Source organism: Portunus trituberculatus, chromosome 25, assembly GCF_017591435.1.
Source record: "Portunus trituberculatus isolate SZX2019 chromosome 25, ASM1759143v1, whole genome shotgun sequence".
In the NCBI taxonomy this organism is placed as follows: Eukaryota; Metazoa; Arthropoda; class Malacostraca; order Decapoda; family Portunidae; genus Portunus; species Portunus trituberculatus.
Window position 1 is genome coordinate 11,665,765 of NC_059279.1, and position 27,500 is coordinate 11,693,264.

General features: G+C 38.0%; 1 protein-coding gene across 9 annotated transcripts in view; it reads left to right on the top strand.

Moving 5' to 3' along the window:
- Window positions 1-27,123, top strand: part of LOC123508941 (protein Smaug homolog 1-like) — a 56,565-nt gene extending 29,442 nt beyond the window's left edge. For 6 of the 9 annotated variants that reach the window (XM_045262976.1, XM_045262975.1, XM_045262983.1 and 3 more), the window contains 10 exons: window positions 613-734; window positions 5,806-6,043; window positions 8,658-8,833; window positions 9,644-9,679; window positions 11,668-11,827; window positions 12,015-12,211; window positions 12,367-12,838; window positions 15,366-15,561; window positions 20,739-21,048; window positions 24,865-27,123. In XM_045262976.1, coding sequence (XP_045118911.1) covers window positions 613-734; window positions 5,806-6,043; window positions 8,658-8,833; window positions 9,644-9,679; window positions 11,668-11,827; window positions 12,015-12,211; window positions 12,367-12,838; window positions 15,366-15,561; window positions 20,739-21,048; window positions 24,865-25,191 — 2,234 coding nt within the window. In that variant the 3' untranslated portion in view covers window positions 25,192-27,123. The remainder of the gene's footprint in view (window positions 1-612; window positions 735-5,805; window positions 6,044-8,657; window positions 8,834-9,643; window positions 9,680-11,667; window positions 11,828-12,014; window positions 12,212-12,366; window positions 12,839-15,365; window positions 15,562-20,738; window positions 21,049-24,864) is intronic. The other 3 variants (XM_045262978.1, XM_045262982.1, XM_045262977.1) reach the window with 2 other exon arrangements.
- The last annotated feature ends 377 nt before the right edge of the window (window positions 27,124-27,500 follow it).

Sequence of the window (27,500 nt, forward strand, 5' to 3'; positions counted from 1 at the left end):
TATATATCAATATTTATTGATTCATTTTACTACTACTACTACTACTACTACTACTACTACTACTACTACTACTACTACTACTACTACTACTACTACTACTACTACTACTACTACTACTACTACTACCTCTACCTCAACGCTCTTCTATCTCACTTAGATCATTTTATTTCTCTCATCGAACGGGTAATTATGACGAGTAGCTAGTTACCTGTACAAGACAGGATATTGTGATGTCACCAGTGGTGCGTGTGGGTGTACCTGACGTCATTGGGCAGGAGGGACGTCAGCTCTGCCTATACAGGGATTGATAATGAAGGATGATTGATGTGACGTCAGATGTGATGAGAGTTGTCATGATTTTATGAGAGAAAAAGTGCAAGGGTATTGTGCAATGATATTTATTAGGGTAGTGGAAGATTTTACTACAGTAATGCGGGTAGAATAGGTTTAGTATTTTTTGTAGTAGTGGTTGATGGTGTTTAGTTGGCTACGGTAGTCGGCATATCAACAATAATTAGGACAGAACAATGTTAGTGTTTATAATGGTAGTGTTTGGTACAATCCTAGTATTTGTGTTGGTAGTGGTGGTATCATTTTGGCCGTGGTCCGCAGCGTGGGTGAGTCAGCTGGCGGAGAGCAAGGATTCTGGCGCCGCGGACCTGCTCTACCACCTGCCACTCCTGCGACCCTCCAACACTGAGGCCAAGATGCAGTACCTGTCGCTCATTCCCAAGGTTAGTACCCACTGCTTCCTCCTCCTTTTCGCCTTTGCCCCCTCCTCTTCCTCCTCCACTTGCACTAAACGCTAACACTTTCAAGTACTACCAAAAACCACTTGTTTCCTCTCCATCAGACAACACTTGGAGTAGATTAGTTACACCTTCCTCCGCTGTTATAGTGTGGCTGGTTTTGTCCGACACTGACTTTGCATTGTGCTTGAGTGTAAATTAGTGTGGGATTTGAGTGTTTGTGGTTTTTTAATATCCACTTGTATTCTCGCACGTATCTGCTTTCATTCTTCTCATTCTTCTATACATCCTCACGGGAATGAGATTAAAGTGTAGCGGCTGTTAGTTACTCTTTCCATATTGCTGTAAATTCCATCGCCTGTCTAAAGGTTTAATTAGTTTTATTTTTTTCTACCATTCTATCGCTGTTTGAACTTCAAGTGAAAAATGTTTTAGTTTTGTTAACTTATTTTTTTGTCATACTTGTTATTTTCTGAGGTATGTATGTTTATTCATATCTGTATTGATTCTTCATTTCAGTTTATTCAATTGTCGGTTGCATTCTTTATTTGTTACTTCACTAACATATCATTAGACATTATTTGTCTGATTTGTATTTTATTTATTCATTTGTTAATATTTTTCATCAATTGTTTACTCCTCCTCCTCCTCCTCCTCCTCCTCCTCCTCCTCCTCCTCCTCCTCCTCCTCCTCCTCCTCCATATCCCGTTAGCCCCTTATCGTGAGTCAGTGGCGGTAAGAGGAAGAGGAGGACTTCCCGATGACTCACTTTGTGACTCATGGCTCCTCTCCTTTCCTCCTCCCCTCTTCCATCTCTCCCTCTTTATTCTCCCTTCTCCCCTCTTCCTCCTCTCAGCTGCCCCACTTCCACTCCCTCTCCTCTCCTCTCTCTCTCTCTCTCTCTCTCTCTCTCTCTCTCTCTCTCTCTCTCTCTCTCTCTCTCTCTCTCTCTCTCTCAGCACGTGCATGAAAGAGCTTTCACTTTCTAATTGTTCATGTTGTTGAATTATTATTATTATTATTATTATTATTATTATTATTATTTTTATTATTAGGTATTTATTATTATTATTATTATTATTATTATTATTATTATTATTATTATTATTATTATCATCATCATCATCATCATCATCATTGTTGTTGTGGTCGTTATTATTGTTGTTGTATTTCAGTTTTGTTGAAATTTATAAAAATCATGTTTTTCATTCATGGTATTTTATTATTTCCTCATTACTTCAATGTACACACGTATGTATATTTTTTCTGCCACTCCTGTCTTTCCTGTTTTGCAATTTGTTTGTAATGCTGTGCAATCATTTGTATGACATTCATTTTATATAAGGTTCAGTATACATGATTGAGATATCAAATTTACTTGGTAGATGGGGATACACAGTGAGAATAGAAGTGGTAAGCTTGGACTGCCCATACATGTTAGCAAGAGAGAAGACATACTGCTTGATAAATTATCATCTTGATAGTATTGCTGATATTTTTTTTACACTCATACAAACAAATGATGACCATGCTTGCTCTAGGAGCATTATTTATCAAAAATAAGCCCCAAATTAAACCTAATATTCTAGTTAACTAAAATTCCTCTTAGCATTACGAATATTTTGTGGTGCATGTATGTATAAGGCTCAAATTACTCAGAAGGAGGAGGAGCTCTATTTGATAATGTTAAGAAAAGCCATGTTGAGACTTACTTGAAAGAGTAAAGCATGACCAGGACAGTGGACGCTGGCTGCAAACAAACCATAACTCTAGGATTGGAAATGAAGTCTCCCAAACTCACCAAAGCACAATTTTTTGAACACTGAAATCTATTGATTTAGAGAATATATACAATTTTTCTTTTGCATAAGAACATTTTGGTGCATTTTAATATTTCTAGCATAACTTTTCGTTGCACATAAGTGGTAAATATCATTGGAATTTGCTGTTGATAGATAGTTCACCAAACATTTCCAATACGATGTCGTCACCTTTGATTGACCCAAGGTGCTCCAAACTGTGACCTCAGATCAGAGGCCAATCTGCTACTACAAAGCAGCAGATGTACCAGCTTCACTCTCCCTTCTTTCTTTTTTTGTTTTTTCTTTTATGCACAAGGGGAAAACTGGCCAAGGACAACAAACAATATAAAAAAAAGGGCCCACTGAATTGCCAGTTCCCTTTAAGAAATTAAGAATTATCCAAAAAGATAGGGACGAATGTCTTGAAATCTCCCTCTTAAAAGAAGTAAAGTCATAGGAAGATGAAAATACAGAAGGAGGCAGGGAGTTCCAGAGTTTATTAGCAAAAGATATGAATGATCGAGAATACTGGTTAACTCATGTAATAGAGAGCTGGGCAGAATGGATGAAAGTAAGAAGAAAACTTTGTGCAGTGAGGCTGTAGGAGGAGGGGAAGCATGCAGTTAGCAATATCAGTAGAGCAGTTAGCATGAAAATAGCAATAAAAGATAGAAAGAGATGCAACATTCTGGCAGTGAGAAAGAGGCTGAAGACAGTCAGTCAGAGGAGTAAACTTGTATTGTACTTGTATAATGTCAATACACTGCCACAAATGCTTTTCAGTCAACCACCACTACATAATTGGTGGCACTGTAGTATGATGCTGTGCTCTGAAGAGACTGGTGGAGACAGGAAAGCATGATGATGCTACCAAGTTTTTGTTGAATTGCTCCTAGCTCTATGCTTACAATACTTGCTACTGAGGAATAAAGAAATTTTTTGGGTGTATATGCTGTCTGAAGTGTCCAAAGTGTAATCAAGCCTCTTTGCCATTGTTTTTATCCAAGTTGACTTGGATGGTGATGTGTTATTCTTTTTTTTTTCTTTTAATATTTAACATGCTTGGACTGCAGCAGTAATATTATTTATGATGTATAGGTACTATATGACAAGGTTGACACCGTTGCTTTATTATCCCTGTAGCAGTCATGTAGTCTGGCATGAATATACAGTAGATGGCCAAGTGTGAGCCTACATGCACCACCCCATCCTGTTTTGAATTCGGAAATGGTCAGGCTGCTTTTAGTAGTTTTATAGTGCAGCTGGTACTATTTGATACTTTGCAAAAAAAAAAGTCAAGATATCATTAAAAAAAATGATGTGCTTGTTTCTCAATCAATTCACCTTGCATAATTGTTTGTGACGACCATAAGCTCCTTGTATTTTGCGATAGTGTTGAAGAAGTTATGTATAATTAGCAGTGACCATACTTTCTGTGGCACTTCAATTAGGTATCATTGCTATCAATGATCATATCTTTGAAGCAATTTGTTTGTCAAACAGCACTCAGGTCCATGATGTTAATGCCCAGATGTAAAAATGTCTTAGGTAGCAGTCACATGTTTGTATCCTACTGCTGCCACCAAATGTATCCCGGTGGCACTTTGTTAGTCAGAGACAGCACTCAGGTCTTTGATGTTTAATATCCAAATGTATAAAGGACATTGGGAGCAGACATGGAATGCATGTGTGCACCAAGCTAATTCCCACAAGACTAGCTCCAAGCAAATGGGGAATGCCAACCAACAAAGCAAATCATGCAAAACAAAAGAATAAATTATGAATAATATTAATAATCTAATTACAATAGTAATGATGACTCTATTAATAAAAGGAAATGAACTTGTGTGCCATGATAGTCTACACTTGGTGTAGAAATCTTTGGAGATTTCATTGGCATGGGGCAGAGTGAGCAATATCTGAGGGGTAAAGGAGAAACTGAAATGAGTCTTAAGGCTGCAATAGCACCTTGGTCTTGTCCCAGGCATTCTTCCATACTTTGCACTCTAGCAGAGAGATCATTGGTGAACTTTTTTGTAGTGTTCGTTCTTGAGAATGACTCATCGGGAATCTTGAAATGCTTCATGCTCTTCTATCATTTGCTTTACCACTGCTTTTATCACCACCAGACTTTGTTGTCCCATGTTGCTAGTGTGATAGCTGGTGTTTTTTTTTTTTTTTTTTCTTCCAGCTTAGGTATTGTTACCTTTCCACCAATAAGTCTAACACTTGAAAATTGATGATAATGCTCCATCATGCCTTTTTCTATCTAGTATGTTGGCTGTCTCATGGTTGGTTTGGCAACAGTGTTAAACAGCAATACTTAACAAATTTGTGTAACGTTTGGTAAGTATGACTGCCGTGCAGGTTTTAATGAATACAAAGTAACAATGTCAAAGTACAGGTGAAGAGGTGTGTTTCCAAGTAAAAAGGTCTGTTTTGCTTGCTGCCTCATGATACTTTTGGGCCTGAGCTCACCTCCATGGAAATACCTTTACACTCAGTGTGTATTAGTAACTTTTGTGGCTGTAATTATAATGGTACACAATTAACCTTTCACTTGTTATTTTAGGGGATGTCACATCCTATAAGTTAGTAGTTGAGGCATTTTACACACATGAAGATAGTTCTTATTTTTTGGCAGAACATGTAGTCCGCATATCTAATTTTACCATAGCCTTTAAGACTTCTGTACTCTATTTTTATTATGCTGACTGTTTCAGTATTACATAATTTTTTAGTAGATTACATCTATGAAATCTGTCTTCACTATGGTCTGATAACTGTTCATCACCTCACAAAGTACTGACTATCCATATCAGATCATGTAGAAAATTATCCTTGTGTTTGCTAGCAGTGCAATATGATAATGTGGTTCTTTGAAAAAGGTGTCTTGAGCAGTTTTATTAATTAGAATAGCTGCTAACATTATCTGGGTATTATTTTAATTTTAGCTCATATGTTTAATTTCTAAATGAGCTATAGCCTTGAAATTTGCAACCATGAAAGTTAATCATGCAAGCCTCATCTCACTGATGATCTTGGTGCTCCCTTTTTTTTTATACACAAGTTCATTTCATCTTATTGCTTCTTTATATGCATTTTTCCAAGTTTTTGATGTAGACATAATTTTTATTGAATTAGTGCAGTATTTGCATCCATATTGAGTCACCTTGTTTTGTATCAATAGTGTATTTGGTCTAATACTTTATTCACATATTTGTTGTTAATTTTGCTTACGTTCTTTATTTCAGGTACTAGCACAGGCTGTGGCCTCAGCTGGCAGCCAACAGTCGACTGCCTTGGAGAATGCCCGCCAGCTTCTTAGCTACACCCTTATCCACCCAGCTGTCACTATGGAGGAGCGCCGAGCCCTCACCCACTGGCTGCGCACCCTCGAAGAACGCCTGGCTGACCACCACCGCCGCCCCCCACCGCCCCCACCTGCTCACACTCATCCCCACCCCTTGACTCACTCCCACCCACATGAAGGTATGTTGTTTGGTGCTTGTTTTTGGATAAGTGAATGTCTTGCAGATTTATTAGGTAATGGAATATGTAGCATTTAAAGAAATCTTTAGTTAATCCAGTTATATGCATCACAGACCTAGATGTGGAATATGGAGTAGAAATTAATTATCTGAGATGGGCATGAAGAGTGACAAGATGGTAGGATGAAAGGAATATGTGTATGATGGATATGGTATGAGCACCAGTACAAGTGATGTAAATTTTGAACTGTTGGAATGGCTAAATGGAACACATTGATATATTGTAGCCATAAGGAAAGGATGAAGACTGAGTTAAGTTGGGTGTGCTAATAGGAGAGGAAAGCTGTTTGGAAAATGGTATGATAGGATGAAGGAGTACATGTAAGAAAGAGGTGTTAGCAGAGCTTGTTACCACATCCTTGGGGACATTCCTGAAGAGAGTGAAATACTAGATAGATAAATGTATAGTGTTTTGACATCAGACGCTGTCCCTTTCACAGCTGCCACTAACTCGGTTCAGCTTCCCTAAGTTTTCTTCTGTGCAGCCTAGTGCAGGTCATAAATATGTGTATACAGGGTTCTTCACTTGGTTTTTGTCTGAACACAGATAAAGGAAATGCTCAACAGCATCTGAGCACACCCCACTTCACTGGGAAAGAATTGTTTAACCATGTGTTAGGGGCATAGCTAAGAAAGAGGACACACAATTATGTGAGCTACCTCCCACCAGAGAGAGAACCACTCACACTCATTGAACATAATATCCTCCTGTTGGCAAGCAGTATGTTAAATCTTCCAGAATACACACAATTACTATCATTATGTTACTATGTTTTTGTCATTATTTGGTTCCAGAGGTCATGACAAGTTGAAAAATAATTTAGTTAAAATAACAACTGTAAACTGCAAATAAATGTAGTAAGATAATAATCATGCTGGTTGCACTCTTTTGTTCCTTTGTTCAGCAGATATAACATATTCAACAATGGTGGCATGATAACAGTCTATATGCCAATATTGTTTGCAGCCATGAACAAAAAAACAAGTTTTCAAACAATAGTATTGTATCTTTAGGGCCTAGACCAATTTATTAGGCTTTTTCAATTGTCTTTTTGATTTTGTTGATAGTTTAACAATCATACAACATTGTTGATTGGCAAAAAAAAAAAATCCATACAGGACTATACATCTTGAGAACTACAATACTGTCAGTATACCTATACTTAAATCCTTGCACATCACACCCAACTCAGTGAAAAGTTATTTGTTGACTTAGCTTTAACATTATTGCACTCAATGTTTATGTCACTCACTGTCTTTGTTGAGAGAGAGAGAGAGAGAGAGAGAGAGAGAGAGAGAGAGAGTTTGATAAGAAGTCCTGGGTTAGTGTGAAGTGGGGTGCTTGTGAAATTCTCTGTCTACATCCCTACATACATCTTTGTGGTTTTGTTTTAAACCTGCTTATACAGGCTAGTATCTACCTTGTGACTGGCTTTTCTTTGCATACTTTGACAGCCTTCTGTCTGTTGGCAGTTCACCTGTCACTTCCTATTCTCCATTAACCCATGCACATATTTGGTCTTTAATAGGCTTGGATGATGAGCTCACTAAAGAAAATATTTATTACCATGAAATAAACAGTGTAACTTTCCTGACAAACGAAAACAAGCTTCATAAAACAGCTAGGTGGCAAGCTTTCTGGATCCACTGCATTCTTCCACCTCGCGATTTTAAGGCGATCCTTCACTATTATAAAAAAAGTAGTAACTTACATGGAAACATAACTATCGGTTTTCCGAGATTGAAAATATTTCTTGATGTTGATTTTAGTTCATACTATTCGTTGGTCACTCAAGCTTACGAAAATTATAAAATATTTCTTTGAAGGTCATGTGGAAGACACGGAGGCACCCATGCCTTCCTTTCGACCTTCCCTTCTACCCTCGACCTTAAACCTTCGTGACTCTTGATACGGGCCTATGTGAACTTTGAATATAGTCCTAAAAAAATATATGAAAATGAGGTGAATGCAAGTAAACAAAGAGTTGCAGTGTGACCATAACCTATAACAATATTATTATTGATCATACTGAGATGCAAGTAGGGCATAAATCATCACCACATTCAAGGGAAAACATTGCTGCCAAAGAATTTTCCATACTAGGCAATGCACTGCCTAGTTGTACATGCAAACATCACATGTACTGCTGGTAAATGAAGTGCAGATAGGAACTATATAGGAAAAGTGCATAACTAGAATAAGTAACAAAGTCTGTGGAGCATCTATAGATAGGCCTTGATTGCTCCTTTCTTCATTCTTACTGAACATCTTTCTAGTATGGGATAGATTTAATTTGCAGTGGTTATAACACAGTTTGTGCTGGTTTTCAATAAATACGGCATTGATTGATAAGCAACTAAGCAACACTTGGTATGCATATCTCTCTCTCTCTCTCTCTCTCTCTCTCTCTCTCTCTCTCTCTCTCTCTCTCTCTCTCTCTCTCTCTCTCTCTCTCTCTCTCTCTCTCTCTCTCTCTCTCTCTCTCTCTCTCTCTCTATTTTTGCTGCACATAACATTATATAGGTTATGTAACAACAGTCTTTACTTCTATCAGGCTTTCCCTCCACTGCCACCACCACAGCTACCACCACCACTACCACTACAAGCAGCAGCAATAATAACAACAGTGGCAGCAGTCACAGCTTTAGTCACAGTGGGACAAGTCTTGGGCCCTTGAAGTCTCGTTGGACTAGCGACACTCCAGTGGTGCTTCCACCAGACACTGGGCAGGTGAGGCTGTCAGCCAGACAATTATTGGGAGGTATATTGATAATATTATACAATAGTGTAACTAAATATAACTTCATAAGGATATGAAATGTCAGGTCAAAAAATTGTGAGATGAATAGCTATGCTTAGAAGTTTAGTGTGTTTTGTGTTTTTCTTTTTTATTTTCTGAATCATTTGATATATTGACAGTGTTCTCACAAATCCTGACAATTGATGAATTTGAAGTTAAGGGAAAAGCACAATAAAAGTGAATGCATTATTTTTACTTATATTCTAACCATGGCTGTATATATAAAAAAGATGTTGGTTTCTGTGTATTACCAGTTATAGTATTTTTCTTGGCAGCATTTGTTTACTGTCATCTTTATGCTTGTGGAAATGCATGTAGAACACTAAGATGGTCATGTACTAAAGAGGGCAAATTGTTAGCAGTGAATAGTTAGTAATACAGCTCCTTAGCCAGGATAGTGAGATGAGTCAAGTGTTATGCAATGTATTAGTTTCATATTATCATTGTGTTAATAAGGACATGGTTCAGATTTTCTTATTTTTCTTAGGTGCAGTTAGGTGCAGAGGAATGGGGTAACTCTTCAGTGCTTTGAAATGTTGCCGATTTATAGGAAATTCTGTCTTGAAATAATTTATTTATCGAAAATTTGTGTTTTATATTTTTAGTTTTAAAGAGAAAGTATGATTGTATGAATTGTTATCCTTGTTTATATATTTTGAATCTCATTATCCTTCTTTTCCCCCTTTCCGTCCTTCTTCTATATTGATTTCTTTCCTAAATTTACATGCTTTTGTTTTCAGACCAAGACCCTCTGGTCACCTGCTCTTGCTCCGTGGGTCAGTTATTTTTTCTTATTCATTAATCTCTGTTTTACTGTTAGGATTGTATTTTCTTCTATGTCTTTTGTGTCTAATGTATATTCTTGTAGAGTTATTATTTGGAATAGGGAACAGGAATCATCCTACTGTTTTCTGACTCTAGTGCCTTAGTATGTGATGGGGGCTTTGACTGTAAGAGTGAGTTTCTACTTTTGTAATAGTCTATTGGGAAATTTTGAGTGTGATTGACTGCAGACAGGAGCCTCTTTAGGTAACCACAATCTTGGAGGTTCCTGAAAATTGCTGGGAAAATGTAACAGGATCATTGTTTATCCCCTTCCAAGGTATTTTTTATTACCCGATTATTTGTCCATCTCTGATATGTCTAGAGCTTTAGGTTTTGATGACCTTTAGGTAACCATATGACTCCTTGTATGATAGCTTAGCTGAACTTTCCTTTTGCTGCCAGTAATGTGTTCCCTGCATCAGTATAAGAAGTAGATATTATGGCTTATTGCCAAACACAAAGTCAGGATATTTGTCTTGACAAGTGATTATTTGTGTGTCAGCTGGAAATTGATGATATAACACAGTTTTAGTCACTGTGGCAGTTAAAATATAAAATGTACATAATTCTTTCACCAGCACAGATAAAAGTAACTAGATTTTTCTTAAATGAAAGATAGTATCAATTGGATTTGAAAATATTCTCCACTTTTTTTTCTAGATATTTTAAAGTTTTTGAAATTTAGAAATTGTGGCAGGTGGTAGTGGTGGGCTGGAGAGACTGAGGAGGCAAAGGAAGGGAAGCACAATGACTGTTGTTGCTGCAACTAACATGTCTGCTTATGCTTTTTAAAGACATTATATTGTCAAATTTTTTTTTAGTATTTTTTTTTATTTGTTTATTTTTTTCTTTTTTTGCCATGGTGTAGATTATGTGTTGACATAGGTTTCCGCATGCAAAATGGTAGATGATAAACTATTTTCAGAGAAGTGATGTTCCTGTTTCATTATTTTTCAGTCAGTATTTCTTTTCTTTGTATTACATTTTTTAAATTTATTTATTTGTTTTACATAATTATTTTTACACAAGTCAGTGCAGCATTGCCAAATTAAATGTACTGAAGGAAATAAAATAGGCTGTGTTATTTATAGAAATTGTACAGATTATGTTTAAGAATGACATCCTGGGAAGAAATTAGAGGAAACGGAAAAAAATTATAGATAAATATTGTTATATTTATATAGGTTATTGCCCACTGAATTCTGTGATTTTATGTGAAAACTTGTGATAGGCTGACATACTAAGTGCTCATAGTATACAGATTGTGTGCATATTCTAATACTTATACTTGTGAGTTCAGTGAAGATCTAAGGATACCTCTGTCTTGTTCCTCCTTTCTGGTTCCAGTTTTTCAAGAAGAAAAACATCTCAGCTTTTACTGCCACCCTGCTTCCCCAGAAGATATTTGCTACATATGTTTCTACTCAGAGTCTTTTAATGAAGTCCTTTGACTTAAATCCAGAAATTAGTATTTTGTTTCAGTACTGTTTTCTTGAGCTTGTTTTTTTGAGATTGGTCATTCCTTTGGTTGTCAGCTTGGAAGAAGATTGTCTAGCACTGTTGTTATTGTGTGTGTGTGTGTGTGTGTGTGTGTGTGTGTGTGTGTGTGTGTGTGTGTGTGTGTGTGTCTAGTTGGAAATATTTAGCTGTTTTGGTAGGATGCTTATTATGTGTGTTAATATTGTTATGATATGAATAATAGCACACTGACAGTTAGATAAGTATTGTCTTTTGAAATAATATGCATGCTAGTGAGTGTAGCTGTGAAAGTTGATTTAAATTTTTTTATTTTTTATTGAGGTTGTGTGAGCCTAACAGGAAATGAGGTCTACACAGTGCAGTTTGAATAAGAGATTGTTTTACAGGATGTATAAGTGTAGACAGTGATATAGAATAAGCTCAAGTAGAGTATTTAATCACTGAATGATGCTTTTCCCAGGATGATGTTGGTTGGTGTGGAAGTGTGGGAATAACTGGACTAGTGGGAGGAGCTCCCAGTGAAGCTCCACAATCTCCAAACAACTCGGCTACCTCCTCGCGCTCCTCTGGGTGTGAATCCAACCCTGAGGAGGCCTGCCAGCCTCACCCTGGCATGAGAGGTGAGGTTGTGGATATTTCACAAAGATGGAATAGATGGAAATTGAGAAAGAAAAATGTTATTGCAGATGAGGATGTTAATTTTGAATTATGTTGATGTAAAAGGAAATTTCTGTCATTTGTCATGGGATTTTATCAGAGCCTAGCATGAAAAGATAAATGTCATAAATTTTTCTTATTTTGGACCAGATGTTGGTGTGTGGCTCAAGTCACTGCGGCTGCATAAGTATTCCCCTCTGCTGTGCAACCTGACTTATGAGGAGCTGCTGGCACTAGATGAGACCACACTGGAGGCACAGGGAGTGACTAAGGGAGCTAGACACAAGATTGTCCTCTCCATCAACAAACTGAAAGAGCGGCATACTCAACTAGTCCAGATTGAGAAGGTGAGTACAGGTGTTGGGAAGGTGACATGACTTATAATTGTGTGTGATAATGTTGATTAATGTAATGGGGGATATAGTCACTATCAGTAGGAAAGATGGAATGTTGCTAGTAATAAGATGATAGTTATATTGAAATGTGGCTCATGTATTTTCAGGAGGTTATGAGTGGAGGTCACCTACTGTCCTGCCTCAATGAACTCAAAGCCATCATCTTGACTCCCTTCCCACCATATAACCCTCCAGGAGATGCTTCATCCCATCACCATCTCAGCCAACAACAACAACAACAAGCACATAACTCTACTACCTTGGACTGTACCACAACACCCTCTTCTCTTGCTACTACAACCTCCATTACTACTACTACCACCGTCCCATCACTCCCAGTCTCCTCTTCTTCATCTGCTAGTGTTCCTTCATCCTTCCCTTCCTCCTCTGCTACTGCTACACCCTCTGCCACCTCCTCCCTTTCTACTTCCAACTCCTCCTCTATGTGTTCTTTGCGGGGAGAGGAGAGAGACCTTTTAAAGGAGGAAGCCCCAAGACCATCCTCACTGGAGCCAGAGAGTGGCAATTCAATTGCAGAGAATGACCTCCCGTCCCAATTCACTCGGGTCATGGGCAAAGGTTAGTCTGGAATCCTCATGGTGTTAATCATGAAGGCTTGACCACATCAATTAAGAAAACTTGAAATGATTTTCTACTGTATATATATATATATATATATATATATATATATATATATATATATATATATATATATATATATATATATATATATGTGTGTGTGTGTGTGTGTATATATATATATACTTCACTGAGATTTTAGGGGTCATACAGGGGTGGGAGGGGGACAGTACTTAGGTTGAACCTCTCACGGGACCATGTTCCTCTCTCTTTCATCAGTCGGACCTCGGTGACATTATTGTTGTCGAGTGCGTAGTCTTACTTGATGACGTAACCTTCTCTGAAATTCAGGCTGAATAGTAGCTTTTGTGCCTCCTTGAATGTTGACCCTGTTGCCTGATGTTTGGTGAAGTGGCCCTTCATGACGTCAATATTAAGAAACATGGTCTGGTCATGCACACTTTGTACCCAGCTGATACCAATGTTTGAATGTGGAAAACAGTCATCTGGTGTGTATAAGTTTGGCACACACCTAAGATGCTACTCAATATTGCCAAATGCAAAATCACAGGCCATGTAACTATGGCCTAGGATCAAGTAAACATGGTCAGTTGAGAAAAGTTGCCTTGCATGGAGCAGTCACAGGTACTGCAGCACCAGATTAATGTTCTTGTTTTGGCCAGTGCAGTTATCTGACAAGAGCACCAGCTGTGTGAAGTCATCCTTAAGTAGTTCTTCATCGTCAAAATCAATGTGAAAACGTAGTATAATCCAAGAAACGTTTGTACTAGTGGCGTAGCTCAAAGGAGAGTCTCCGGGAGGGCAGGCAACTAGCTTATTGACCACGTGCTGCCTACATCACAACATCACACATCACGTTATTGGCCAACTGGCCCTGGCACACAATCCATGTCATACCACTAGGCATGTAGGTTGGCTGACTGCAATGACATCACAGCTCAGGGTGCTTGGATGTTTCTCCTGTGAATTGCATTAAACCAGGAACCTCCACGTCACTCAGAAATGAAAAATACACAACATTGTATAGCAATTTAGACTGTATTGTCATAGAGAGAATAATCTAAGCAACATCTAGTGGAAGAGGATGCCTTGAGCTCCCATTTGTGCAGGAATACACATTTTCGCTGGGGATGGTGCTTGGATCGCTCTCCTGCAGAGCTACTATATATATATATATATATATATATATATATATATATATATATATATATATATATATATATGTATATGTATAAATAGAGTATTTTGTACAAATTTTTTTGGACCACATCCCACATACCCCCTACTACCTGTTGTTTCTTATGATAATTACATGTTTGTTTTACGCAAATTTTGATATATGCAATGCCTGAAGGAGCGCATCTATTGCGTAAATCGAGAGTTACCTGTGTGTGTATATATATATATATATATATATATTATTTTTTTTATTTTTACATTACAAGGGCACTGGCCAAGGAAAACAAAGTGTTGGAAAAAAAAAAATCCCGCTATTGCCAGGCCCTGTTAAGAGGAAAGTAGAAAGAGAAAACAAAAATCTAAAAGGAGGGTCCAGTTAACGTAAGAGGCGTCTTGACACTCCTCTTTTGAAAGAGTTTAAGTCATAGGCAGGTGGAAATACAGACACAGGTAGAGAGTTCCAGAGTTTACCAGTGTAGGGAATGAAGGAGTGAAGATACTGGTTAACTCTTGCATTAGGAAGATGGACAGAATAGGGATGAGAAGAAGTAGAGAGTCTTGTGCAGCGAGGCCGCAGGAGGGGGGAAGGCATGCAGTTAGCAAGTTCAGAAGAGCAGACATATATATATATATATATATATAGGTACAGGAGAGAGAAGACCCACAAAAGGACGGTTATCTTCATTATATCCACTTCACAACATTTCGGGAAAGTACATATCCCATCTTCAGGTACAAAAGGGGCACTGTAAAACCACACGTAAAACGTTAAAAAAATGACCAGACGCAGTGGTCTTGCTACTTGTTCCTCCAACAGGTAAGTGGGGAGGGCAACTGGCTTACCAATATTTATAGGCTCCTACTCACTAGATGGCAAAACCTGATTGGTTCACTAAGAATTTCCTATCCAATACAAAATATAGTACAAAATTCTAATCTGTCATAGCTAATGCAAAAAAAGAAAAATTAAAGGTATGATGTACAACAGTTAGTCTATTACAGAGATATTTTAGCCTTATATATATATATATATATATATATATATATATATATATATATATATATATATATATATATATATATATATATATATATATATATATATATATATATATATATATATATATATATATATATATATATATATATATATATATATATATATATATATATATATATATATATATATATATATATATATATATATATATTATCTGCTTTTGAAACAATGCAGGATTTCTTCTAGCTCATGAATGACCACTCAGACATAGATGAATAGGAATTTGAGAAGAGCCACAGTACTTACATTTATTATTCTGTTTTACAGTGTGTACCCAACTACTGGTGAGTGTCCGGCTGGAGGATGAGTGTGTGAGTGCTTTTCTGGGTCTGGTGGAGAAGTGTGTCAGCCATGAGGCCTTCACCCCTACCCAGATCAGGCGGCTGCAATCATGGAAGCAGCAGATCATCCGTGTTTGGCACCCGTTGCCCCCAAAGACCAAGGATACTCGCCACAACCGCAGGTCAGTGACTCATTCACTTCACTGTTCAGTACTGAAGTGCTGTGCTTATGCTAGATTTGCTCTATTGCCCTTAATGTAATGTAACCTATGGTGGGCTCTTGTAACACTGAAAATGTAACGTTGTCACTAGATATCATGAACCTTTACACTTTCACCATAAATTATGATGTTTTTTCACAATCTTGAGCCCTTGAATCTGTTGGTATATCTTGGAAAGTCTGTCAAATAGCAAATTATTACCAAGTTACTAGTGTTAAGATTGAAGGAAAATGGTAACACAGTGAACAATATTGTATTTTGTTAAGAGATTTGTAACATCTATACTAGGGGTTCTCAACCTGGGGTTTGTAAATCCTCAGGGATTCACAAGTAAATTTCCAGAGATACATAGATGGCTGATCTAATAATATCCTTTACAGTACCATTGCATATTGAGTTAGTGTAGTCTCTGAAAGTAATATTCTGTTTGGTATCAGAATTAACATTCTCTTCGGTGTCAGATTACTGGAGATTCAGGTAGATGGTCCTAAAACTCAGGGGGTTCTTAATGAGAATAAGATTGAGAACTGCTGATCTATACGAATTGACTTTTGACTTGCATTATTTGATGGAATTTTTTATGTAATTTATTATGTTTAACTTTTTCATCACCAGATCCCCCTCCAATCATACAATACCTTAGTCCAGTGGGAAGAAGTGATCATGTGACATTAGAGATGGAAATACAGGAGGAGGATGGGATAAGTTACACAGGACTACAAAGGAGAGAGATTAAATTATGCAAGAGTAGATTTTGGAAAATTAAGGATAATTTTTGCTGATATTGAGTGGAGAATCATTATGTACAGAAAGACAATACAAGTGAAATATGAAATATTCTTACAGAAATATAATGAAGAAGTAAAAAAAAATATGTACCTTTATATAGAGTTAAGAAAAAAATGCACACTTGGTACAATGCTAGATGCTTAGAAGCTAAGAAGGCAAAATATAAAGCTTGGAAGAAACTCATAAAACAGAGAAATGACAATAACAGATGGCAGTATAGGGATGTGAGAAATTAATACAGTAAGTCCCCGCACTTGGCGAATCTCATCTTGGCGAAATTCACATTTGGTAGTAAGGTGGCCACAGACCACCGAGTGTACGCTTGGCAATTTGGATTCAAACTTGGTGATCCCCTGGTGGCCGCACGGCGAACCACATGGGTCCCCGGTGACGTCAGACCTCTCTTTAAACCTATCAGAATGCAGTGTGAGAGTCCCCTTCAGCCATTTTGTTTGTCTTACCCTCTGTTCTGCTAGCGTGGAAACAAATTCTGGCGATTTACCACCAACATGGCCTCTACCAGTGCAAAAGGTGGTACGTGTGTGGGTAAGGACAATGGTGGTGGCAGCAAGGACTAAAGTGGGCGAGGGAAACGAGTGGAAAAATGGGAGTTACAGCCTTTATATCATGTCTTATTACCTTTATTTATTGTTTATTGGTCTGTTTTTACATGTGATCTAGTATGTGAAGGCAAAATATTTTATTTCAGCTCGAAAGATAGTATTTTAGGGGTCAAAAGAGGGACTTTGGCAATGACCAAAGACTGATTGAGGCATTTTTTGGGCAATTCATATGGTATAAAGAACTCGTGCTTGGCGATATTCGCATTTGGCAGTAGTTTCATGAGACTGATTAATTCACCAAGTGCGGGGGCTTACTTTATATTTGAGTAAGGAGAGAGGAAGAAAGAAACTTTGAGAAAGATGTGGTGAATAAAAGCAAAGATGAACCCAGACTTTTCTACAAGTTTATAAATGGCAAAATGAAGAACAAGGAAACAATAAAAAACATAATGAAAGGATGGAAGACATACCAAACAGAGAAGGAAATGTGTGAAATAATCAATGAGAGCTTCAAAATGGTGTTCACTGCAGAAGATTTCACAAAACCTAATAGGACATTGCATTACCAAGGATTATAGTAAATCACAGTGCACAAAAAGGATATTGGAAGATTATTGGATAAGTTGGATGTCAGAAAAGCAATGGGGCCAGATGGTGTATCAGGCTGGGTGTTAAAAGAATGTAAAGAGCAACTACTGGATCCAATTTGGGAAATAATTATAAGTTCAATAAATGAAGGAAAAAGTTCCAGTAGAATGGAAGAGAGCTTATGTAATACCAATATTTAAAGGAGGAAAGGCAATTGAACCACTAAACTACAGGCCAGTGCCACTTACAAGTGTTTTGGGGAAGTTGTGTGAAATAATTATCAAAGAAAAATGGGTTAAATATCTAGAAGAGGAACAAGTCATATCGAACAGACAATTTGGATTCAGGACAGGCCATTCATGTGTATCAAACTTATTAAGCTTCTACTTGAGTTATTGTAGGACTGGAAAATAGAGATGGATGGGTGGACACAATATACCTGGATATAAGAAAGGCTTTTAATAAAGTCCCTCATGGTACTGCTTTGGAAACTAGAGAACATAGGAGGACTGCAAGGAACTTTGCTAGAATGGACAAGAAATTATTTGAAAGATAGGGAGATGAGAACTGTGATTAGAGATACAGACTCATCTTGGGGTAGGTTAAGTAACAGGCGAAAGTGCCACTAGGGTCAGTGTTAGCCCCCATTATATTTCAGATTTATGTAAATGACATTCACTTTGGGGTAGACAGTTATATTAATTTATTTGCTGATGATGCAAAGCTGTTAAGAGTTATCAAAACCAGGGAGGACTGTCTGCTGTTACAGGAAGATATAAACAAAATCTGAGTGGAGTAAGAAGTGGAAATTGGAGTAATGCAAGAAATATCACATAATGGAACTAGGAAAGAGCAAAAGAAAACTGGTATGGGACTATTTGATGAGAGAGGAATAAATAATGAAGACTTAAGAGGAAAAAGATCTGGGAGTGATTATACAGGAAAATCTGAGCCCCAATAAACACATAAGTAAAGTATTTGGATTATTATATAAAATGTTGATTAATATAAGAGTGGCATTTCAATACATGGACAGGGGGCCACCGTGGTGCAGTGGGACCGCGCGCGCTTTGTGGGCCCTATGGTTCTCAAGCGCACGGGTTCGTATCCTGGCCACAGTCCGAGGTTAGGAAGGGCGTCCACTCGGGGTAACAGTTCCCAAATGCCAAAACTAAAGTCCTCCTGACTCCTCTGTCAGGAGGCACCGTCCTAGCCCAAATATAATAGGGGACCGGATGTAAACCGGAAAAAAAAAAAAAAAAAATTTCAATACATGGACAAAGATATGATAAAAAAAATTCATCGCAAGCATGATACATCCAAAGCTAGAATATGCAACAGTGGTGTGGTCTTTGAGCTCTAAAAGAATATAGGAAGATTAGAAAGGATACAGAAGATTGCTACAAAGATGGTGCTGGAACTAAAGGACCTAACATATGAAGAACAACTGAAGGAAATGAGACTACCAACCTTACAAGATAGAAGAGAACCTAATAACAATGTACAACATAATCAATGACATTGAAAAGATAGACAAGGAAGGCCTGGTGCTGGTGACAGAAGATAGAAGGACAAGAGGACATGTAAGGATGACCAGGTTGAGGCAGTGTGTAAAGGATATTGAAAAATACAGTTTTCCACACAGAACAGTGGACAGGTGGAATACATTAAATAATGAAGTTGTTACAGCACATAATGTGCATAACTTTAAGGAAAAATTAGATAAATGGAGACATGGAGACAGGACACTATGAGCCTCGCTCGAACCTTGTACAATACAACTAGGTAAATACACACACACACACACACACACATTACAGACCAGTGCCACTTACAAGTGTTATGGGGAAGTTATGTGAAATAGTTATCAAAGAAAAATGGATTAAACATCTGGAAGAACAAGTTATATTGAACAGACAATTTGGGTTCAGGACAGGATGGTCATGGTTGTCAGACTTATTAAGTTTCTACTCAAGAGTAATAGAAGGACTGGAAAGCAGAGATGGATGGATGGGTGGACACAGTATACCTGGACATAGAAAAGGCTTTTCATAAAGTCCCTCACGGCAGACTACTTTGGAAACTAGAGACCATAGGAGGACTGCAAAGAACTTTGTTAGACTGGATAAGTGATTATTTGAAGAACAGGGAGATGAGAACTGTGATCAGAGATACATACTCATCTTAGGATTAAGTAACAAGTGGAGTGCCACAAGGGTCAGTGTTAGCCTCCATTATGTTCCATATATATGTAAACGACATTCACAATGCAGTAAACAGTTATATTAATTTGTTTGCTGATGATGCAAAGCTGCTAAGAGTAATCAAAACTCGAGAGGGCTATTTACTTTTGCAGGAAGATACAAACAAAATCTACGAATGGAGTAAGAAGTGAAAATTGGAGTTCAATGCCAAGAAATGTCACGTAATGGAACTAGGAAAGAGTAAGAGAAAACTGGTATGGAGCTATCTGATGGGAGAGGAACAAATAATGAAGACTAAAGAGGAAGTGGGAGTGATCATACAGAAAAATCTGAACCCTGAAAACACGTAAGTAAGATATTTGGATTAGCATATAAAATGTTGACTAATATAAGAGTGGCATTTCAATTCATGGACAAAGATATGATGACAAAATTATCACAAGCATGATATGTCGTAAGCTGGAATATGGAGCAGTTGTGTGGTCACCGAGCTCTTGAAAAGATATAAGAAGATTAGAATGGGTTCAGAAGCTTGCTACAAAGATGGTGCCAGAACTAAAAGGCCTAACACATGAAGAAAGGCCTAAGGAAATGGGACTGCCAACCTTAGAAGATAGAAGAGAATGAGGAGGCCTAATAGCAATGTATAAAATAGTAAATGGCATTGAAAAGATAGACAAGGAAGACCTGGTGCTGGTGACAGAAGAAACTAGAAGATGACATGTAAAGAAGATTAGGATGAGGCAGTGTGTGAAGGATATTGGAAAATACAGTTTTCCACATAGAATGGTGGAAAAGTGGAATGCATTGAGTTGTTACAGCACTTAATGTGCATAACTTTAACAAAAAATTGGACAAATGGAGACATGGAGACAGGACACTATGAGTCTCGCTTGAACCCTGTACAATACAACTAGGTAAGTACAACTAGGTAAATATGCACACACTCACCTGTTTACTGTTTATTCAAGTCCATCTTTATTTTATCCTGTAGGTGGAGTCAGCAATACAGCGGTGACGGGTTCTTGGGTGGATCCTTTAGAGTGCCTCGGGTGGGTGGGCAGCGTCATGCACACCTTCCTACAGGGCTCCTAGTGGGGAGCAAGGCCTTTCCTCCACACCAGCCCCATCAGCTCTTCCCTCTCCCACCGGCTGCTGCTGCCGCTGCTGCTGCTGCCAGTTTAGGGGGCTTAATGAGTCCACGGAACAGCCTTCCCGGCCTCCCTTCTCTCGGGGTGGGAGGTCTCTTGTCACCTCAGCAGTTCCTTGCCAAGCGGCCCTCACTACAGGAGACACCCTCAGAGGTGAGTGTGACTGGTAGGGTCTTTGTTGTGATTACTGCACAGAGTTGTAAATAGTTAATGTTGATAAGTAGAAAGAAGTAAGGGAAAGTGTTGATGTAGACTGTAGTAGTTTACCTAGGATGTATATTAAGTCACTAACATGTCATGTTATGGACCTTTTTCTCTCTGTTGAATTTATGACATTCATATTAATGCTTAGGATAGCAACTCTTGCACTCTCTGTAGAAAAGTCAAATATAAAACACTAAATATTTACGATTGAGGTCTTATGATGTCTTAGTCATTATTTATAGTAAAAAAAGAAAATGGGATGTTACAGCAAAAATACATTTGTCATATTGAGTGTGATGTATGTGATAATTAGTAGTATGAGAAGATGAAATAGTAGTATGAGGAGGTAGTAGACACCTACCGAAATGATAATTTACTCCTAGCGAAGTCTAACAGCACTAGTTCAGGGGGTACTGTGAACTTTCCATTAAAACTCGTTGTGATTTTGCTGAACATTTACCTTTGTGTCTCACAACACAAGGGGGCAGTCATAACAGAGGTGATAGTGTCTGGCAAGGAGGTGTACATTCCTCATTCTTTTTCTCAACCTAAACCTTCTAAATGTTGGTTTAACACAGCCTGTTCTCGTGCTATACATGATCAAGAGGTTGCCCACAAAAGGTACTTGAGCCTTCCATCTCCTGAATCATGTCAAGTCTGTTCTTCAACTTGCCAAACACTCCTTCATAAATAGAAAATGTCAAAATCTTTCAAACTCTAACTCTCCTTGTGACTTCTGGCATCTGACCCAAAAAATCTCTTATAACTGTACTTCTTCATCTTTCCCTCCTTTATTTCATCCTGATGGCACCACTGCCATCTCTTCTGTCTCTAAAGCTGAACTCTTCTCTCAAACCTTTGCTAACAATTCCACCTTGGATGATTCTTGGCTTGTTCCTTCTGCTCCTCCTCCCTTCATGCCTTCAAACAAAGTTCTTCATAATAATGTTTACCATGTCCTTGGTGACCTAAACCCTCGCAAGGCTTATGGACCTGATATGGTCCCTGCTATCATTCTCAAAAACTGTTCTACCATGCTTGCATCCTGCTTGGCCAAACTCTTTCAACTATATCTATCGACTTCTATACTTCCTTCTTGCTGGTAGTTTCCCTACATTCAGCCTGTTCCTAAAAAGGGTGACTGTTCTAATCCGTCAAACTACCATCCTATAGCTTTAATCTCTTGCTTGTCTAAAGTTTTTGAATCTATTCTCAATAGGAAGATTTTAAATATCTGTCACTTCACAATCTTCTATATGATTGCCAGTATGGCTTCTGTCAAGGTTGCTCTACTGGTGATCTTCTGGCTTTCCTTACTGAGTCTTGATTTCAAAACTGCCCTCTTGTGGTTTCTATCCTTCTCTCTGCAACTCTATCTCAAGTTTCCTTTCCGACAGTTCTATTGCAGCTGTGGTAGATGGCTACTGTTCTTCTGAATCTATTGATAGTGATGTTCCTCAGGGTTCTGTTCTGTCACCCATTCTCTTTCTATTGTTCATTGATGATCTTAACCAAACTTCTTGCCCTATCCACTCCTACACTGATGATACCACCCTACATCTTTCCACATCCTTTCAGAGATGACTTCAGGAAGTCAACAGATTATGCAGGGACTTCACAGAACACCTGACTTCTGATCTTTCTGTGATTTCTTATTGGGGCAGAAAAGACTTAGTAGTTCTCAATGCCTCAAAAACTCAATTCCTCCATCTTTCAACTTGACACAACCTTCAAGACAACTATCCCCTCTTCTTCAATGACACCCAACTGTCTCCCTCTTCTACACTGAATATCCTCAGTCTGTTCTTTACTCATAATCTAAACTGGAAACTTCACATTTTATCTCTTGCTAAACCAGCTTCTATGAAGTTAGGCATTCTGAGATGTCTCTGCCAGTTTTTCTCACCCCTCCAACTGCTAACTCTGTACAAGGGCCTTATCCACTCTTGTATGGAGTACTCTTTGCATGTTTTGCATGGGGGGGGAAGCGGTTGCACTAACAATTTTATCAGATAGGTTGGAATCAAAAGCTTTTCGTCACATCAGCTCCCCTCCTCTGACTGACTGTCTTCAGCCTCTTTCTCACTGCCAAAATGTTGCATCTTTTTCAGTCTTTTATTGCTTTTTTCATGCTAACTGCTCTACTGATCTTGCTAACAGCATGCCTCCCTTCCTCCTGTGGCCTCAATGCACAAGGCTTTCTTCTTCCTCACCCCTATTCTGTCCAGCTTTGTAATGCAAGAGTTAATCAGTACTATCATTCATTCATAAATTTCTCTGGTAAACTCTTGAACTCTGTGCCTGCTGCAGTATTTCAGTCTTCCTATGACTTGACTTCTTTTAAGAGGGAGATTTCAAGACATCTGTCCATTTTGGCTAATTCATTACTACTTTTTAAGGGGACCAGCATTTAAAGTAAGCTTTATATATATATATATATATATATATATATATATATATATATATATATATATATATATATATATATATATATATATATATATATATATATATATATATATATATATATATATATATATATATATATATATATATATATATATATATATATATATATATATATATATATATATATATATATATATATATATATATATATATATATATATATATATATATATATATATATATATATATATATATATATATATATATATATATATATATCTTTAGTTGCCCTTGGATGGTTTCCCTCCTGCATAAAAAGAAAGTATTATTGAGGGTACAAGAACAATATGCATACTAGCTAAGAGATAGGAGGAATACTGGTAACAAGAACTGTGGGTGTGAAAAATCTTGATGAGAATGAAGTGTCAGGTGGCCACAAGAGTGCTTCAGGAAATCCACTGAGATCCCAGCCTTTAATTTACCACTATTTGTAGACAACCTCACCAGTTTTTAGTTTCATGATTATGAAATGAATTCTTTAATAGGCATTAATGATCTATAGAAACTAAGTTTGCAGTATTAAAGTTTATGAAAATGATTTTTGTTTACATTAGTAGATAACAAATTTCAAGAAATTTCTATATCTCTATTTGCAGAAGATTTATATCTTGCAGAAAAAAAAAACAGGAACTTATGATTTCATTAGATATGCCATGTTTGAGATGATAGTATAAACATAAACAGAGCCACCCATTTTATGCATCATGTGATACATAGATATATAAAGAAAACTATTGTTTATGATGCCATAACCTTCTGCCAGTGGGCAGAAGGTTATGGCATGGCATGGTTATCTTTACACATCACAGGCTAAGGAGATTAAGAAGAACTTAGCTTTAAATCAGCAGTGTATAGGTTTGCCTTAAAATAATAACATGCATAAGTTATCATTACCAATATAGAAAATAATAGTCTCCCCTGCCTTTCTCTCTCTCTCTCTCTCTCTCTCTCTCTCTCTCTCTCTCTCTCTCTCTCTCTCTCTCTCTCTCTCTCTCTCTCTCTCTCTCTCTCTCTCTCTCTCTCTCTCTCTCTCTCTCTCTCACCTAAAGTACTCGGATATGGAAAGAATTGCTATCAACGCAGTGTTGGGATTTTACAAAGTGAAGTACATTCAGAATATACAAGAAGATACAGGGACTACCATTTATAGGCCTGGTGGCTTCTTGTAGCTTTCCTTATTTTCTTGTGTTCTTAAGGCAGTTATTAGAAGTATTCAAAATTAAAGAAGTTAAAGAGCACTTAGGTCAGATTTAGCATTAGGGAAGCATTGCTTGTATAGCACTGTTCCTTCTTCAGCTGAGGCCTCACATCACTCTGCAGCGAACGAGATCTGCTCCCTCTCGGCCCCATCAGCTGCCTCTGTCTGGTCCCACTCGTTCTGGTCCCATCCCACCACCTCCACCCACTACTGCTCCCTCCACCTCCCTCGCATTGGGCACTGGTGGCTGTGGGGACCTACGTCTCCCTGGAGGATCGGGGACAATTCTGGAGCCTCACTTCTCCCCTCGGGCATCATTCTCTCACCTTGGGCCGCCTCCCTCCTCGCCTGACCCAGCTGATAACGACATCACCGACCGCCTTGAATCATTATGTCTGTCAGTGACAGAACATGCGCTGGGCTGAGTGTATTTTTGCCACATCCAGATGCTTTCCATCCTGCTGTGACATTAATGTCAATGCTTCCAGGGATGAGGTTGTTTTAGAGTGATGCACACACAGTATTAACAAGTGTGAGGAATCCCACCAGCCTAGCAGAGGCAGTTACTCACATGAAATGTGCACTTGATTATTTGTCCCACATAACCATCCACATATCATATTTATTCAGATAGTATCATGAAGTTGCCTATTTTTTTCTTTATCAAGGCCACACCACCATAGCCCCACACCCTCCGTTGTCACAGATGACAGGAGCAGCAAAACCCGGCAGCTGCGATACCATGTGGATGGAGCTCTTGTAAGTGGCTGTGTGCACCACAGTCGCCACACTGCTATCCCACCACGTGCCTGCTGCACTGTTGACCCACCCAGGAGCTATGTAAAAAAGCATATCCTTTGCTGTGCAGGGATGCCACGCCCAGCTGTGCTCGGTAATGGCTTAGATAATCTCCTGTGTGGTTCTTAGCAGCTAGTGTTCACTAGGATGGAGAGGGAGAGGGAGAGGGACAGGTAAGGAAACCTGAAGTTTTCCAATCCCTCTCATCTTCCTCCCAAAATTTCTGGTCCTAGACAGACACCCATACTGCTGTATGTGTGTGTGTGTGTGTGTGTGTGTGTGTGTGTGTGTGTGTGTGTGTGTGTGTGTGTGTGTGTGGAGATGGCAGCATCAGGAATAAATGCACCCTCTGATAGAGTAGGTGCCACAGAAAAAACACTTTCGTTCCCCAAATAAAAAAAAAACAAAAAAAACAAAAAAAATACAAGTATGAGGTAATTTCAGAACCGTATTTTAAAAGTGGGAATTGGCATTATCCACACAGGCACTGGGACTTCACATGAGAAAAGATCATAAACACTTAGAGGAAAAATAGCCAGTTGTGTTCTCCACTTGGTCAGACAGCAGTGACCCACAGACAAACCTCAGTGCAGGTGACCGCAGGCGGCACCCTTTTACTTGATTTCTTAAAACAGACTATCATGGTGCCTAGAGGAAAGAAGGCCAGTTTGATGATGGTTTGGAAATTTGGCAGCTACTGCTAACCAAAGCCACAAACATAAGTGTCTCAATGTGTGGGAGGGAATGAAATGCTCAGTCAACTATACCAATTGCTTTTATGATTCAACCCGCTCCCCCCAAAAAAACAAAACAAAACAAAACAAAAACAAAAACAAAAATCTTTCCTTATCATTCAGCTTTCTGATTGGTCTTGCAGATATCTGACAGGCATGAAATGCTTCCTTCAGAATATACCTTTGAAGAATAATTCTCTTGGATGTGTAGTTTTGCTATTGGCTCTTAACACCAATGATATATTGAATATGTCTTGGAAATATCATAGCTCAGTTAGCATAAGATGTGGCTATGATTGCTGCTTCTTTAACATTCAGTAGACACTTATATCAAGCCCACAGACCATTAGCTGTGGTAATATGATTATAGAAAAGATATATATATATATATTAGACATGATACTTATTGATCTATGACATGAAATGTATTTTACTTATTAACCTCAAGTAAAATTTACCCTTGTTCGAAGAAAAGTCATGAATTTGCCACTGTGTGTGTGTGTGTGTGTGTGCGTGCGTGCGTACGTGCGTGTGTTTGTGTGTTGAGCTGCTCACTCCAGCTTGGCTTGGGAGTGAGTACCAGCACAAGAAGCTACTGGAGGCATTATACAACCCTCATGCCGAATGCTTTTTCATTGACTGTATTTAAGTCTGTATCTGCTGTAAATAAGTAGCTTGTAAAAGTTTGAGTGGAGACTGTCTCTCTTGTGTGTAAGACTTCCTAACACTCACAGGACACCAAAATATAACAAAATATCTAGTGTGATAGTCCCAAGACATTGTACACTGTTATGTTTAGTTATTAAAATTACCTCATACAATCAATCACTGGCTAATTTTTTTTGTCCACCTTATTGAAGTGAAATTATACATTTTTAGTGTGTATACCTGGCATGTAATAATCCAGTAATAAAGTAGAATTTGATGTAATACTAACACATGTGCATGGTTTTAGGTAGGAGTATTTTTACATTATGTTATATAACCCTTGGTGATAGGTAGACTAAACAGGTATGCTAACTCAACTCTTCCATGTTAAGTTTTTGAACATGGAAGAATAGCTGAACTGAATTTGAAGCCAATTTGTTATAACAAATTTTTGTAGTTCACAGTCAGTGAAATTGGTCTTTTCTGAGTTTTCCTATTTGTGATGCAGAAGCCTTGTTAAACTTTTATTACAATAATGGATGTACCTCTGCAAA